Source organism: Astatotilapia calliptera, chromosome 1 (genome assembly GCF_964374335.1).
Source record: "Astatotilapia calliptera chromosome 1, fAstCal68.1, whole genome shotgun sequence".
Taxonomy (NCBI): domain Eukaryota; kingdom Metazoa; phylum Chordata; class Actinopteri; order Cichliformes; family Cichlidae; genus Astatotilapia; species Astatotilapia calliptera.
In genome coordinates this window covers 9,129,247-9,145,312 of record NC_137422.1, presented here as the reverse complement: position 1 = coordinate 9,145,312, position 16,066 = coordinate 9,129,247, and the positions used below count along the sequence as shown (strand labels likewise).

The 16,066-nt window shown below is 43.2% G+C and overlaps 2 protein-coding genes and 1 pseudogene across 9 annotated transcripts; all 3 read left to right on the top strand.

The window, feature by feature from the left end:
* Positions 1-907: 907 nt before the first annotated feature.
* LOC113007569 (leucine-rich repeat-containing protein 31-like) lies at positions 908-5,729 on the top strand. 8 transcript variants are annotated; one of them, XM_080301826.1, is made up of 10 exons: positions 908-974; positions 1,122-1,206; positions 2,148-2,331; positions 2,601-2,696; positions 3,460-3,562; positions 3,705-3,809; positions 3,888-4,052; positions 4,211-4,366; positions 4,630-5,107; positions 5,246-5,729. In XM_080301826.1, the coding sequence occupies exons 4-9, from the start codon at positions 2,679-2,681 to the stop codon at positions 5,085-5,087; spliced, it is 1,005 nt and encodes a 334-aa protein (XP_080157952.1). In that variant the 5' UTR covers positions 908-974; positions 1,122-1,206; positions 2,148-2,331; positions 2,601-2,678; the 3' UTR covers positions 5,088-5,107; positions 5,246-5,729. The 8 variants fall into 8 exon arrangements, with proteins under 8 accessions (XP_080157952.1, XP_080157963.1, XP_026000073.2 ...); XM_080301837.1 differs by lacking the exon at positions 2,601-2,696 and having other exon boundaries at positions 910-974; positions 4,630-5,729; XM_026144288.2 differs by lacking the exon at positions 3,705-3,809 and having other exon boundaries at positions 911-974; positions 4,630-5,729.
* Positions 5,730-8,151: 2,422 nt separating this feature from the next.
* Positions 8,152-9,714, top strand: LOC145429917 (kinesin-like protein KIF1B; annotated as a pseudogene).
* Positions 9,715-9,720: 6 nt separating this feature from the next.
* Positions 9,721-15,634, top strand: LOC113010633 (leukocyte elastase inhibitor-like; the record flags this gene model as incomplete). The annotated part of the gene is made up of 7 exons (XM_080301863.1): positions 9,721-9,735; positions 12,070-12,187; positions 14,083-14,225; positions 14,604-14,681; positions 14,827-14,916; positions 14,988-15,168; positions 15,296-15,634. Coding segments are annotated over 7 exons (852 nt in total), but the record flags the coding sequence as incomplete, so codon positions are not given.
* Between the last annotated feature and the right edge of the window lie 432 nt (positions 15,635-16,066).

Genomic DNA, 16,066 nt, shown 5'->3' with positions numbered 1-16,066 from the left:
GGTATCAGGTTTTCTGTGTGATTACTTTTTCATATAGGACCAAGTATGTTTGGATAGCGTTTTGCCCTTGAAAACTGCCGTTGAATATTAGACATTGTTGTCTAATGTTATAAATGTATTGATGTGAAAGGTGTAAGTGTGACAAATATGGAATAAGATAGGAAATCAGAAAGGAGGCAAATACTTGTTCACAGGGCTATAGTCTGTAAATGGTCTTCTTTTGGCTATAGTAGATCTTTTACTTGTTCATTTTTTAATTGTTTGTTAAAATAGTTTTTTTCCATCATATTGAGTATAGAGGAATGCAACTGTGAGCTTTAGCAATTATCCCGCTTCAACAGGACCGTGATCCCGATGTGTGAGACAGCAGGGTGCTGCCACTGGTGTTGTAATGTGTGATTTAGTTCCTCCTAACATTTCAGTTTTCTTCCAGTATCTATCCTCTGTGATTACTGGCTCTTTAGACAGATTTAGTAGAAGTGTGTGAGCTATTGGCTCAGTATAAAGGGTCAGTATTGTTTTCATGTCACCTATCCATCCTCCATTTAGTCACCCAAAGCATGTAGTAAATACTGCTCACTTTTATTCACCTTCTCTTAAATCCAGAAAAATTCCCACTTGTTAACGTTGAGTGTGTGTGTGTGTGTGTGCGTGTGTGCGTGTGTGTGTGTGTGTGCCAGTTGCAGCCTCCAAGTTGAACACCATCACCAAATCCAACCTGGGTCAGTGTGTCAGCAAGTACGACCTGCTGGTCTGGTTTGAGATCAGCGAGCTGGAGCCCACTGGAGAGTGAGTATCCACCTGGAGTGTTATATTCACGCACAAGCTTTAAAGGAACCATAAAAATGATCTCCAGGAAGAATATTATAAGTTGGGATGTTGTGTCACCTCCTCCCTCCATGCACAGGTACATCCCAGCCATTGTGGATCACAGTGGAGGCCTGCCCTGTCATGGTACCTACCTGCTGCACCAGGTACAGGATTGGTGCACATGTTGTTTCCTTATTACTCACACAGTGGTAACTGCTTCCTTTGTACACAGTTGAATATCTTCTTTTAAAGCGTAATGTTGCTCTAGCTGTGCTCACTGTGATCCTGAGCTCCTGTTATGTTTGCTGCAGGGGATCCAGCGGAGGATCACAGTGACCCTCATCCACGAGAAAGGCAGCGAGCTCCATTGGAAAGATGTTCGTGAGCTGGTTGTAGGTGAGCAGCCTGCCTTTAGGGTCTAGTCGTGCTATACCTCTGTGTAGAAAACAAAACCCCAAAGCACCGAAACAATGTTTTATAGTGTTTGTGTGCTTTTGATAGAGGAAGACAGGACAGAACATCATTAAAGGGATTTGACTTTGTGAGATCACCCTGAAAACGCACCACTCGGTTCACTCTGAGATATTTTCAGTCTGGAAAGATGAATCTGTCGGGCTTCAGGCTGCTTCTCACTTTAAGCAGTTCATGCTGTAGCTGATGGACCAAAAATGACATTTGATATTTTAGACATTCAGCTGCTGACTCTGAAGCCAACAGGCTCTTGAGTGTGGATGATTGTGTTGGTACTGGATGCTGTGATCAAACAGCTGTTCTGATCTGTCTTCATTCATGCCTGTTGTTATTAAGCCTCCTAAGCTCCAAACCAGTAAAAGCAATCTTTGGAGGCAACACCCTTTTTAGTACTTTGCTGTATTTGTTTGTGATTGTGTGACACTGAACCACAGTGCTATGTATATCCTCTGTAACACTCAGACGTTTCCAGATCAGTGTTTCCCCCTCAGCTGTTTCTCACTATAGAGTCTTTCCTCTGTAACAATGAGGCACCAGCAGAGCATATCTGGCTCCCAGTCTGTGGCTGATAGTGCCCCCTGCTGTTAATAACAGGAACAGTGTAACCTTGTATGGAGCTCATAGTGATGGTCTGAAGATTGCTGCTGCAAGGCAGTAATTTGTATCCATGTGTGCTGTCTATTCTGAGCATATGCAGTTATGTGAGCTCTCAGGTTTTATGTATCAGGACATAATTAAAAACAATCAGGTCCTTAGTAGGTCTTAATATGAGGTAAATATAAAACATGAAGTGTTTGTGAGGTTCATCTGCAGCACCTTTGTCTCTGTGAAATGTTTCCTCATTTAACATTTTCCCTCCTAAACAGGAAGGAGTTTGTGGAGGCCTATGTGAATCATGCCTTCAACACATCAGTGGAGAATCTGTTCCAGGAGTTCAAGCGAGGCTTCTTCCTGGTGTGTGAGCAGGATTTGGTGAGGCTGTTTTGACCAGAGGAGCTGCAGGGAGTGCTGGTCGGCCAGGACGTGCATGACTGGGAAAAGTTCAAACAGGTACAGTCAGCCAAACAGACACAGGCTGTAGTTTCACAGCTGTCCTGTAGCACAATAACTGTGTACTGCATACTGTCAAAAGCATTCAGTCGGCTGCTTTAACACAAATATGAACTTGAGTCACATCTCAGTCTTAATCCAGACTTTTGTATGATAGTATAATATAATAGTCAGCCCACCCTTCGCAGCTATAACTGCTTCCACTCTTCTGGGAAAGCTTTCCACAAGGTTTAGGTGTGTTTATGGGAATTTTTTGACTATTCTTCCAGAGGTGCATTTGTGGTGTCAGACACTGACGTTGGAGGAGAAGGCCTGGCTCACAGTTGCTGCTCTAATTCATCCCAAAGATGTTCTATCAGGTTGAGGTCAGGACTCTGTGCAGGCTAGTCCAGTTCTTCTACACCAAACTCACTCATCCATGTCTTTATGGACCTTGTATTGTGCACTGGTGCCCAGCCATGTGCACACATGCCCACACTTTACACTTGGCACAGTGCAGTCAGACAAGTACTTCTGGCAACCACCAAACCCTGACACATCCATCGGATTGCCAGTCAGAGAAGTGTGATTCGTCACTCCAGTAAACACATCTCCACTGCTTTAGAGTCCAGTGTTGAGATGCTTAAATCACTCCATCTGACGCTTTGCATTGTGTTTGTCAGTGTAAGGCTGGGATGCAGCTGCTCAGCCATGGAAACCAATGAAGTTTGGACATCTGTAACAACAGCAGACTGCAGATATTGGTGACTTAAGTGCACTATGAGCCTTAGCATCAGCTGACTAGCTGTCATTTCCAATTACTTCCACTTTGTTATAATATCACTAACAGCTGACTATGGAATATTTAATAGCGAGGAAATTTCATGACTGGACTTGTTGCACTGGTGCATCCTATCACATTACCATGCTGGAATTCATTCAGTTCCTGAGAGCGACTCGTCCTTTCACACATGTTTGTAGAAGTAGTCTGCATGCCTAGGTGCTTGATTTAATACACCTGTGTCCATGGAAGTGATTGGAACACATTAATTGAATGATTTGGATGTGTTAGGGAATACTTTTGGCAACATAGTGTATGCCTGACCTTACAAACTCTATGATTATAACAGTCATTTTCACTGTTTTCAGAACACAAGTTATGGTTGGAGATATCATGACCGCCACCCCACCATACAGATGTTTTGGGAGGTATTTGATGAACTAACTGAAGAGCAGAGGAAAGATTTCCTTCGTAAGTACTTGCTGAAGCCTCCATTATGATATGTTACTGAAATCACACTGTATCATATAAAACATTAGATTTTTCTGCACTTTACCAAGATACATTAGAGAGCAGCATTGTTCTGATTAATATACTGTAAAGCTGCTTCTAGCTGGTGGACTGAGCCGCCTCACCTTTCACCTGGCTCACGTCACACACCTGGAGAGACTCGACCTCCACCTGTGTTGCCTCACGCGAGATGATCTAGAGGCTCTGAGTCAGTTGCTACCAATCTCACACGCCGGACACTAATCGCATGCTCGCTGCAGCAGTCATGTGACTCGTTGTTTTTCAGTCCAGGTGCTGCCCTCTCTCACTGCACTGACCGAGCTTGATGTGTCATCCAATAAGGAAGTGGGAGGTGTGGTCCACCTGCTGGTCTCCGCCCTCCCTGCGACACAAATGAGGAGGCTGCCATTCAACAGCTGCTACATGAGCAACGAGTCCTTCACTGCTCTGGGTAACACACACACACACACACACACACACACACACACACACACACACACACACACACACACTTGTTTATTTATAGAAGTTTTCCTTCAAGTCATTCTCCCTGAATACCTCTTCCACCCTCTAGCCTGAAATGGTGAAAACTTTGTGTTTATGCATCAGCCCTGGCGGTGTCCTATCTGCGCACGGTGGATATTTCCTGGTGTAAAGTGGTTGGCGGTCACTTGGCGCTCCTGCTGGATGCTCTGCAGCCATCAGTCGTCAGCGAGCTCCGTCTTTGCAGCTGCGAGCTCACCACTGATGACATGCAACATCTGGGTAACTAACACACAATGACATTATACTTTTTCTTTTTTGGTCTGTAGTGGATCATTAGGCTGCATAAATGTATATTAAGACAAGTAAAGCCTGAAGGAAATTGATATTTCTTTCATTTATTTCATGCTGCCAGCATCTGTAGCTGTCGTATAAAACAAAACAATGAAACTATTCGGTGTTATTTTTGTCTCCATCAGAAACATTGTGAACAAAACAGTAAAGTGAAGTGATCAGTTATCAATGGGTCCTCTTCCTCTGTGCAGCTGCCGTGTGCAGACGGGGCTGTCTCTCCTCACTCCGTGCACTGGATCTGTCCTACAACAGCTTGGTGGGAGACAACGGTTGGTGCAGTCTGTTTGCAGCAGGAGGTCTGGGCTCTCTGGAAGACGTGGATGTCAGTTTGCGACCTTCAACCTCTGCTCCGTGCTCAGCCTGGCTGCCCGCTCTGCTCCGAGCTCTGCCTCAAATGCCGGCGCTGGCTCGACTGGCCATGCAGAGGTGGACAGCTGACTGTCAGGAGAGAGAGCAGCTGAGGTACTGTCTGAAAAAGAGGAGCGTCCTGCTGGAAAGGGATCCAGATTTACAAGACACATCATCAACATGTAAAGGGAACAGTCAGGAGAGCCTAGAAGAGAGTCAGCCTGAGGAGATTGGAGCGGACCGCACTGGAATTTACTGTCAAAGAGCGACCCACTTTGTTGCTTTATTATTATTTTTTTAAGTCTCTGTTACCACAAGAAGGTCAGTGTTGACGTCAGCTGCATCACGTCTGATGTAAACTGTGTCACACGTGATGGTTTCAGGGAATACTGGGAACTTACAGAGTTAAGCACAGCTGGTGTGGGTTATCATATTTGTCGTCTCTCACCTTGGCTGCAGGGTCTGGGTCTTTCCAATGCAGCAGTCCTAACACTTGAGACACACATGCCGAGAAGTGGGGATACCTGGAAATGGACAAAGGCTTTCAGCAGAGTTTTAAAGCAGCTATTCAGGAAAAGAGCTGTGAATTATCTGCATACCTTGTTAGGTAATCAGCTATTTTGGGGTTCTTTAACAAATCAACCAAAAGGTCGACTGAGTATTTTCTCGTCAGAGTACCATCACCGTTCACGATGATGTTGAGCACAAGCTGGAGCGTTTGATGGATGTTCTTTGCATCAAAGAGCTACGAGGAAATCCCAGAGATTAGAGACAGGATATTATGTGAATCAGCATGAATGTTGTTTGTTGTTCAACAGATAAAAACAAGAAGAGAAAATAGAAACAAAGTAAAAAAGGAACAATTGTTTCTGCCGTTAAGAAAAAAAAATTGAGTCATGGCAGAGACCTGCAGAAGTCTTGAGTCTCATTTGATGACATTTTGTCAGATTGCCTTGTAATTTAAAAAAAACAAAACTGTTTTTTGAGCAAAAGTTCTCCAGGTTTTTTTGGAGTTCTTTCAAAGTTTTCTTATTTTTGGACGTTAGCTGCTTTTTCACTCTTTTTCAGTCCAGTCTGTGCATCTGAACATTTACAGAAAGATTTCTTTGTTTCGTCTTTAGACACTTTGTTAAACGCAGATCCCAGCAGAGTTCGCCTACCTTCTCTCCAACCTTCTCAGGTTTTGTGGATATTATACATGGTTATGCTGAGGATATGTCGGCTACTTTCCACTGGAAATGCCTTTTGGTTAAACTGTCAGCGAGGAATTTGCACTGTTACATTTTTATATAACTTTAATGCAAAAAAAACAGCTGCTTGTTTAAGTGAAAATACACTGATGGGGTTTTTTTCTATTCATGAACAGGAGTGTGATCAGTTTAATAAAAGAAAAAATAACCATAACCAAGATATGAGGGGAAATCTTGGACAAATAAGATAAGATAACCTTTATTAGTCCCACACGTGGGAAATTTGTTTTGTCACAGCAGGAAGTGGACAGTGCAAAAGTTATGACGCAAAAATTAGAATACAATAAGAATAAATACAGTACACAGCTGTACAGAATAGAATAAAATAATATACTATATACAGTAGAATAAAATAGAATAAAAATATACAATAAGATAAAAATAGAATACGAATGCTATATACAACTGAGTAAAAATACAACGATGCCAGAAAAGATTATTGCACTTAGTGTTATTGCACATGTGTGGATGTGTGTGTTTGTTCAGTTAAAGTCTTTGTTGTGGAGTCTGACAGCAGTGGGGAGGAAAGACCTGCGAAATCTCTCCGTCCCACACCGTGGGTGCCGCAGTCTCCCACTGAAGGAGCTGCTCAGTGCTGTCACAGTCTGCTGCATGGGGTGGGAGACGTTGTCCAACAGGGATGACAGCTTAGCCGCCGTTCTCCTGTCACTCACCACCTCCACTGGGTCCAGAGGGCATCCTAGAACAGAGCTGGCCCTTCGGATCACCCTGTTCAGTCTCTTCCTGTCCCCAGCAGAGATGCTGCCGCCCCAGCAGACCACACCATAAAAGATAGCAGAAGCCACCACAGAGACATAGAAGGTCTTCAGGAGTGGGCCCTCCACCCCAAACGACCTGAGTCTCCGCAGCAGGTACAGCCTGCTCTGCCCTTTCCTGTAGAGGGCGTCTGAGTTATGAGTCCAGTCCAGATACAAGCAGACTGGAGCAGCCAGCGTTCAAAACACCGACGTTCAAGGTAACAGAAGGTTCCCGAGCCACATCCACCCAGCTGGTTTCTGTGTTTCTTGTGTATTTGTGTACACTGTGACTTCATGGCTGTCTTGGGCTCCAGCTCTTGTTTTGGTGTCTCATTAATTTGATTTAATGTCCTGCTTAGTGATAACATCACTCTTGGCCTCCCTGCACTGGCTTCCAATTGAATTTAGGATTCATTTTCAAGTTCTTTTATTGGTTTTTAAATCTTTAAATGGTCTGGCACCTGCTGAAACTATGTCCGCACTCGTTCGCTCCGGTCAGCTGAGCAGCTGTTGCTCTCAGTCCCCAAATCACGGCTGAAACTGAGAGGAGACCGAGCGTTCTCTATCGTGGCTCCTAAGCTTTGGAATAATCTTCCTCTTCACATTAGGCAATCGACATCAGTGCTGGTTTTTAAATCCAGATTGAAAAAGCATTTTTATTCACTGGCTTTTGACTCAGTGGTTGACTGACTTGTATTTTATTGTTTTTCGCTATGTTTATTATTGTATCGTATTTATTATTCTTATGGTATCTATTATGTTTCTATTGTTCAGCAGTTTGGTCAGCCTTGTGTGTTTTTAAAGTGCTATATAAATAAACAATGATGATGAACATAGTAACGTGTGTTGGGTTGCTCTGTCTTCAGACTCACTGTCAGACTGATTAGACAGTGAGTCTGAAGGTGAGAGTCCTCACTGCCCACGCCTGTCTTTGGGTCTGACCAACACCGTTTCCTGTGTGTCATTCCCCCCTTGCCTTCCCCCCATCCGTCCTGTCTGCACTGACCTCTCCAATAAAGACAAAAGGCCTCATTTTCTGAAACTCTTCCTATCCCATCACCTTGCGAAGAATCACTTCACCATGTTGATTAATAAGGACGGTGGGAATGGTTTGAAGTCTCGTCACAGAAAATGTGCCAAAGGCAAAGAATCTGAGCTTGAAATAAAATGAAATGAAAGATCAGCCCCACACAAGGGTTAAATTCAGATGGAAACTCTTATCACACAAAGAGAACAAGCGAATAAATATATCTGAGTGTGGCCCCTCGACTGTCACAGTGTAGCTGACATTTGATCTTATCATGTGTTAAAGCTATTTTAATTACTGAAGAGAACCAGTGTCAAACTCAGCCCAAGTATGGTTGTACGTTAATCCTTAAAGCAACAACGTTTTTAAAGTTGCAGCGTCATTTTTACACCACACCTAAAATCCCACTAATCGTCCGGGCTCTTCACCCTATGACCACACGCTGGGGTATCTAACACCACATGACCCAAATGGAAACTATGTCAGCTGAAAGAAACCCATCGAAATGTGCAACACTTAAAACTTTGCCTGATTGGAGCATGGCTTCAAATACAGCCCTGAAAACAGACAGGCGGTCGTTGGCATTTCGTTACAAAGTTTCCTTGTTCAAAACTTCTGCTTCATTATAACAACCGAGTGACTGGGATCTACGAGCTGAGCTTGTGTAAGATGTCTGACACTGGAAGCCCAGGTGAGCGGCCATGAAACATGTTTAAAGAACGGCAGCTGTTTTATCATAATTCTGTGGAGAGCTTCATCCTAATGAGGGCTCATGTCCTGAGCAGGGATGCAGAGGAGGAGGAGGAAGGTCCTGGACACATCAGTGGCTTATGTGCGTGGAGAGGAGAACCTGGCCGGCTGGAGGCCCAGAGGAGATAGCCTCATCCTAGAGCACCAGTGGGAGCTGGAGAAGATGGAGCAGCTGCAGGAGGTGGGGCCTTAAAAGATTCATAAAGAAATAAATCTGTTTAATATCATTGAGGGAAAAATGACTTTTCAGCTCAAAGACCAAAGTGCTATTCTAAAAAGTTTTTTCTTAGAGTACAGACTTTACATGACTAACCTCCCCTCTTCTCCCCACCTCACATTCGCCCCCATCTTTCGTCCAGGTGGAAAAGACCCGTCACCTTCTGGGAGAGGCGGCTCCCGTGGGAACAGCTCCCACCACCAAGTCCCTGAGTGAGTCTCTGTCCCCCAGCGTGAGCTCCGGCACTCTGTCCACATCCACCTCCGTCTCCTCGCAGATCTCCAGCACCACCTTTGAAAGCGTGAGAAGGAGCTGGCCACCAAGGTGAGAAAAACGTGGGCTTAGTGGGCGTTCTTGTTGCTGCCTTCTTCCTTCTCTGCTCGGTCTTGTTCCTGTTGTGTTGTAGTGCCTGCGCCTTCTGACACACACCTTCAATACTGAATACAAGCAGCTGGTGAACAGCATCAGTGACTGCAAGGTGAGAAATAATACAAAGAAATAAAAAAATAGCCTTTCTGTGTCACATCAGGGAGTTCCTATATTGACGTCTACCTCATCCTGCTGTTGTTTCACTTCAGCTTTCTCTCATCTCACTGATCGGACGTGATCCATCCGTGACGAGCTTCAGCAGTGCCACCCTCACCCCTTCCTCTACCTGCCCCTCTCTCTCGGACTCGCGCTGTGGCTCCATGGGCCAGAAGTAAACATATTTTTAGGAACATTGACCTCGATCTGCAAACGGTTATTGACAGGTTATCTATTTGATTCTAACTTGGTGTGATTTGTGTTAAAGGACCCCTGAGAACAGCTCACGTGCCTCCAGTCCCTCCTGCTCAGACTGTGAAAACTTCCCGATGGTTCCCACTCTGGAGACCTCCTACCTTGCGCGGGCTGCAAAAGAACGAGTTCCTGAACTTGGTGCCTGATATTGAAGAAATGCGACCAGGGTGAGTAATGCCATATTAACCCAAATACTGTCACTATGACATGTGTCTCACAGACCAAATGTAAGTCGACACTCATGTTCTCTAGTTCAAGCAGAAATGATGTGGATCGATTCAAATTCCTGAGCCTGGATGATTTCAGCTGGAAACAAACCAACTCTGCTTCTTCCTCAGATAATTCAATTCAATTTTATTTATATAGCGCCAAATCACAACAAAAGTCACCTCAAGGCGCTTCATAGATACAGAGAAAAACCCAACAATCATATGACCCCTTATGAGCAAGCACTTTGGCGACAGTGGGAAGTAAAAACTCCCCTTTAACAGGAAGAAACCTCCAGCAGAACCAGGCTCAGGGAGGGGCGGGACCATCTGCTGCGACCGGTTGGGGTGAGAGAAGGAAAACAGGATAAAGACATGCTGTGGAAGAGAGACAGAGGTTAATAACAGATATGATTCAATGCAGAGAGGTCTATTAATGCATAGTGAGTGAGAAAGGTGACTGGAAAGGAAAAACTCAATGCATCATGGGAATCCCCGGCAACTATGCAAGTTGTAAACAGTTGTAGGATTAAAGATTATTGAATGTACAGAATGATTATTTACACAGAGCTATACAGTAGTGCAGTTAAGATAAGTGAGGGTGTAGATAGTTTCTACAGAGGCTATATAAAGTGCTAGTGGTTGTGAGTGGTGGTTCACTCCATGTTATTATTGTGTGTTTGAGGGTACAGTTGTCCATTGTGGGGGTGTGTATGTTCAGTGCATGAGTTTAACGTGGGTCAGATGTCAGGAGGCAGAGTTCAGGAGTCTGACAGCTGTGGGGAAGAAGGTGTTCCGGTACCTGGTGGTCTTAGTCCGGAGGCTCCTGTGGCGCCTCCCAGAGGGCAGGAGGGTGAAGAGTCCATGTGATGGGTGACTGGGGTCTTTGATGATTTTCCCAGCCCTTTTCAGACACCGCTTCCTGTAGATGTCCTTTATGGCAGGAAGTGGTGCTCCGGCGATGCGCTGGGCAGTTTTCACGACCCTCTGCAACGCCTTCCGGTCCGAGGCAGAGCAGTTCCCGTACCAGACTGTTATACAGTTGGTCAGGATGCTCTCGATGGTGCAGCGATAGAAGTTCACCAGGATGTCTGAGGACAGGTGGTTCTTCCTCAGAGTCCTCAAGAAGAAGAGGCGCTGGTGAGCCTTCTTGACCAGCTTGGAGCAGTTGGTCGTCCAGGTGAGATCCTCGGAGATGTGGACTCCCAGGAACTTGAAGCTGCTCACACGCTCCACAGCCGTCCCCTTAATGTGGATGGGTGGATGTGGGTCAGCATTCCTCCTGTAGTCCACGATGAGCTCCTTGGTCTTCTCGGTGTTAAGCAGCAGGTTGTTTGTGTCGCACCACTCAGCCAGACGATCCACCTCCTCCCTGTAGGCGGCCTCATCGTTGTCACTGATGAGGCCAATCACCGTGGTGTCATCTGCAAACTTAATGATGGTGTTGGAACCATCAGCAGGTCTGCAGTCGTGGGTGAAGAGGGAGTAGAGGAAAGGGCTCATCACACAGCCTTGTGGTACACCGGTGTTCATTGTGATGGTAGATGAGCAGCGGTTATCCAGCCGGACATGTTGGGGGCGGTTGGTCAGGAAGTCCAGTAACCATTTGCAGATGAGGGAACTGATGCCCAGGTCTGTCAGTTTCCTGATGAGTTGTGAGGGGTGGATTGTATTGAATGCTGAACTGAAGTCTATAAACAGCATTCTGGCGTAGGTGTTGTTGTTGTCCAGGTGTGAGAGGACAGAGTGCAGTGCGATGGAGACTGCATCCTCTGTGCTCCTGTTCTGGCGGTATGCAAATTGGTGGGGGTCCAGGGTGGGGGGGAGACAGGATTTGAAGTGTGCTAGGACCAGCTGCTCTAAGCACTTAGCTATTTACAGTTCATAACAAGAGACAAGGCACCATTTCTCTCCTTTGTGTTCCAGTCATCACAGCAGATTAAACTTTTAAAATATTTGCAAATAGTATAAAGAAATATATAAAGAAGTAAAACAGTAATTTATTAATACTTAGAAATACTAAAACTTACATTTGTCAGCAAAAACTGCTGCCATCTGAACCGAAACGTTACAAACCAGCTTACCCACAATCTGTGTATTTTTCTATGCTGGCTACTTAAATTGGCATCCAACAAGCTATTTGCTTTAATCTTTTATTAGACAAAGGCTGACTGGTTAGTTCAAGCTTCAACTGCATCCAAAGGACTGAAAATGTTTTAACACAGTGACTGAACTTGATTGAAGTCTCCGTAGTTTGTTGAATCTGTTTCGAGTGACTTATTTTCACAATTCCAGGAATTTTTAAAAGGCACCAAAAAGCATTACAACGCTGAGCTCGAGTCTGTGGACTTCAAAGGAAATGCAGAGGAGGCCAGGGTCCACATCAACAGCTGGGTGGAGAAGCAGACACAAGGTAAGCATAATGTAACTTTAAATGATCTCCACTGTAAATCCTTGGGGATCAGTTGTGTTGTGTTCAGTTGAGACATTATTACCGGATTGTCCACCGTCCACATTATTTTCTGTTTCCAGTTCTTCCAGTCTAATTTCTATTCAGTATTAAGCAGCACTATCTCTGGGTTTTACTGTTTGGTTTCATGCTATTAATAAAACCATCACAGCAGTATGTTGCTGTAAATAGCAGGCCAATTCTTCTATTCTTATTATATTATGTGATGGGTACTTCTACTTTGATCACTTGTGTCTTTAACATATTTTTATTTTTCAGGCCCATTTAGGATTGGCTGCTATTGATTCTATATCTTTATATTATCTTAAGTGCAGCAGGAAATTCATTCATTGTTTTTATAAAAGCGCGATACAAATACAGGCCATTTATAAATCTACCATCTATAATAATAGGATACAAGGACTTTCTATGAGGGTTATAGGACTGTGGTGCCACCTGCTGGAAATGAGACAATCTTAATCCCAGTTGAAAGAAGACATTATTTTTGTAGGAGCCATTTTTGGGTTAATACCTCATGTTGCCGCTAGAGGTAACCTTTTTAAGTTTTTTCTTTTTTTTTTAAACTTTATTTAACAAACAATGAGTATACAACATACGAACAGATGAAGTATACAAAACAACAGAACATGAACACAAAAAGCCAAGAGTAAAAGAAAAAGGTAACAATTATAAGAATACACATACATGTATTGTTTTGAGAGCCTTTGTGTTGGTGGAGTCTGATATTGATTGTATGTACATTTCCACATCCTTAAAATAATGACAGAAATATGGTGTTTTGTTAGTAAACTTACATTTATGGATAAAAAATGTAGCTAAAAGTATGAACAAATTCATCATAAAAAACATTTCTCATACTTCTTGGGGAACTTAAACAAACAGAATAAAACATTTTCCCATCGTAAAGAAAACTCCCTTAAAATATGGACAATAACAAACCTGCTAAATTCCTTCCAGAATCTCTGTGTAAAAGAACAGTACCAAAAAAGATGTGTCACAGTTTCTGGATGATCCCCACAGAAAGTACAATTAGTATTTATGTCCCTTTTAAATTTGACCATGTAGTGACTGGCTGGATAACATTTATGTAGAATTTTAAATGAGACTTCTTTCACCTTATTTACAATCAAATATTTATGGGGGACCATCCAGACTGTCTTCCACTTGATATCTGGAACATATCGGTTCCAATAAGATGTTATATATGGGAGAGAGACGATATCTTCTTGGAATAAACTACGTATTCTCTTATTGCTGTTACCAAGTTCCTGTGAAAAGCAGATTTTTCCTATTGGTGACTCAGCTGGATCAGGGAGAGTGACTGAGGCAGATATTGAGCTGTCAGTGTTTTTATATAACATTAAAGTCCCTGAGGGTGTGGCACCAAGCACCACTGAGGATTCCACCTTTTTAAGTTCCTGTATGGTAGGTTTATGTAAGGTATTTAAGGTGGACGCACGTAATCAGCGTCAGGTGTGTTGTTAATCATAAGAAGGCAAAACGTTTGTGACCGCTGCGCTTTTATCTTAAAATGTTTGGAACAAAGACCAAAAAGGACAAGATAAGTACTGCTGGAGTTATTGGACTGTTTAATTAATTCATGCATACCAGAAGCATCGCGTCACCCCCGCTAACAACCACCTCAGTGGCTTCAAGCCTACGCTTGAATTTTTGTTTTTTGTTCCCTGTTATACTGATCATAAAGCTTTTTCCCCTTTTTTTAAAATAAAAACCATCTTGCTGTTGCCCTGTTTTCTGATTTTATAGCTGAAGATGTTGTACAGTAACTAGTGCATCTTTGGTAATAGTTAATAGTTTTCATAAATTCTTTTTACCAGATAAAATCAAGGACTTGCTAAGCCAGGATGCAGTGGGTAGCCTGACGAAGCTGGTTCTCGTGAATGCCATTTACTTCAAGGGCAGCTGGAACACGCAGTTTAAGGAGGAGAAGACTGCTGATGTGCATTTTCGACTGAACAAGGTAACAGTGCAGAAAGGCAGCATAGGATGGTGCAGTTATACTTTGATCTGTCATACTACAAACGAGCTGTGGACTTTGCTGAATGAGAACATAAAGCCTGGAGCTCTGAGGGGATAAAATCGTGCTTTTAGGACGATCACTTTCCAACTTTATGCAGTTATGCAATGCAGTTTATTATTCATGTAATATCCAATAAGTTCTCAAATAAATCTCAAACAACAGCACATCACAAACTTCGGCTAACAAGAACAAGTTGTGTTGTGACGTGTGCTCTACATCCAAATCCACTCAATGGCTGGAATAAAACCATGACAGAACTTTTTGAGATCATTTTGAGACTAAACACAAAAAACATTTCTCGTCTCCCCTATTTTTCAGAACGACACTAAGCCAGTGAAGATGATGCAGCAGAAAAGTAAATTTCCTTTTGCGACCATTCCTGAGGCCAACTGCAAGGTAACATCCATCACTTTCAGCTTATTACAGGATTTCACCAGCATGATCTAAAACTTGTCTTTTACAAATATCAGCCTAAATTTCTAGATTAGGAAGTCAGATCATCTTTGATGGAGTAATAAATAAAAACAATGTTTCTGGACAGATTCTTGAGATGCCGTATAAAGGAAATGACCTCAGCATGCTCATATTCCTGCCTAATGACATAGAAGATGATACCACAGGCTTGGAAAAGGTAAGATGCACTTACCAGTACTTTAATGTCCAGTTTCAATCAGACAAGCTAGTGACACTGTATCCACACAGCTGGAGAAGGAGCTGACCTATCAGAACTTTGTGGACTGGACTCGCCCAGACATGATGAGCCCCAACGAGGTTGATGTCAAGCTCCCTCGATTTAAGATGGAGGAGAAGTATGACTTGGAGAAAATCCTGACCAACATGGGAATGGAGAACGCTTTTGACATCTACAAGAGAGACTTCTCTGGTGAGAAATATTGCACCAATGAGACACACTGAATCAATTATACAGTTATATTGAGAGCACAAAAACTGCAAAACATCATCTGTTAAAGAATAAAACACAACTGATTTCTGGGCTCTTCATCTACTAGGAATGTCTCCAGCAAATGACCTGATAGTGTCCAAAGTTGTCCACAAGGCTTTCGTGGATGTAAATGAAGAAGGAACTGAGGCTGCTGCTGCCACTGGGGTTGACATGGAAGTCCGCTCTATAACGATTCCCGCTGAGTTTGTTGCCGACCATCACTTCATCTTCTTCATCCGACATAAACCCACCAAGAGCATTCTCTTTGTGGGCCGGTACTGCTCACCCGAGTAAACACGAGCTGACATTGACATGAATTAAACATAAAACATTATATACAGTATAAGATTTTGTAAGGTAAACCTAGTTCATACAAATGAAGTAAAGAAAAGTTATTAAAACAAAACGTGCCTTGCTGTTTATTCTTTCAGTGTCCCACAGTAGCACATTTCCTGCTAGGAAAATGTCAGAAGTCACATCATTTCTGTAAATTGGGAAGTAACTGTAATACATCAAGTCACCTCTGTCTCTTGTTACCAGGACTTTTTAAAATGAATGGTACAACATGGAAAGAGGCCCTACACAAGAGTTTAGCTTTGAGCTCAATATGCGATGATCCTTTCAGCCATGACATCTCTGACATGGGAAACCAGGGAATTTGATTAGAAAATGGTGAAGGATTTTCTTTTCAGTTAGAAACTGGATTTGTGTAACATGGTGGTGAAAAGCCCCCAAAGAAAGCAGCATATGATCAGTCGCTATATTGCATTTAATACAAACGTCCTTCGTGTATCCTTTGAATACAGAACAGATCATTTCTGATATCTATGAGTAAACC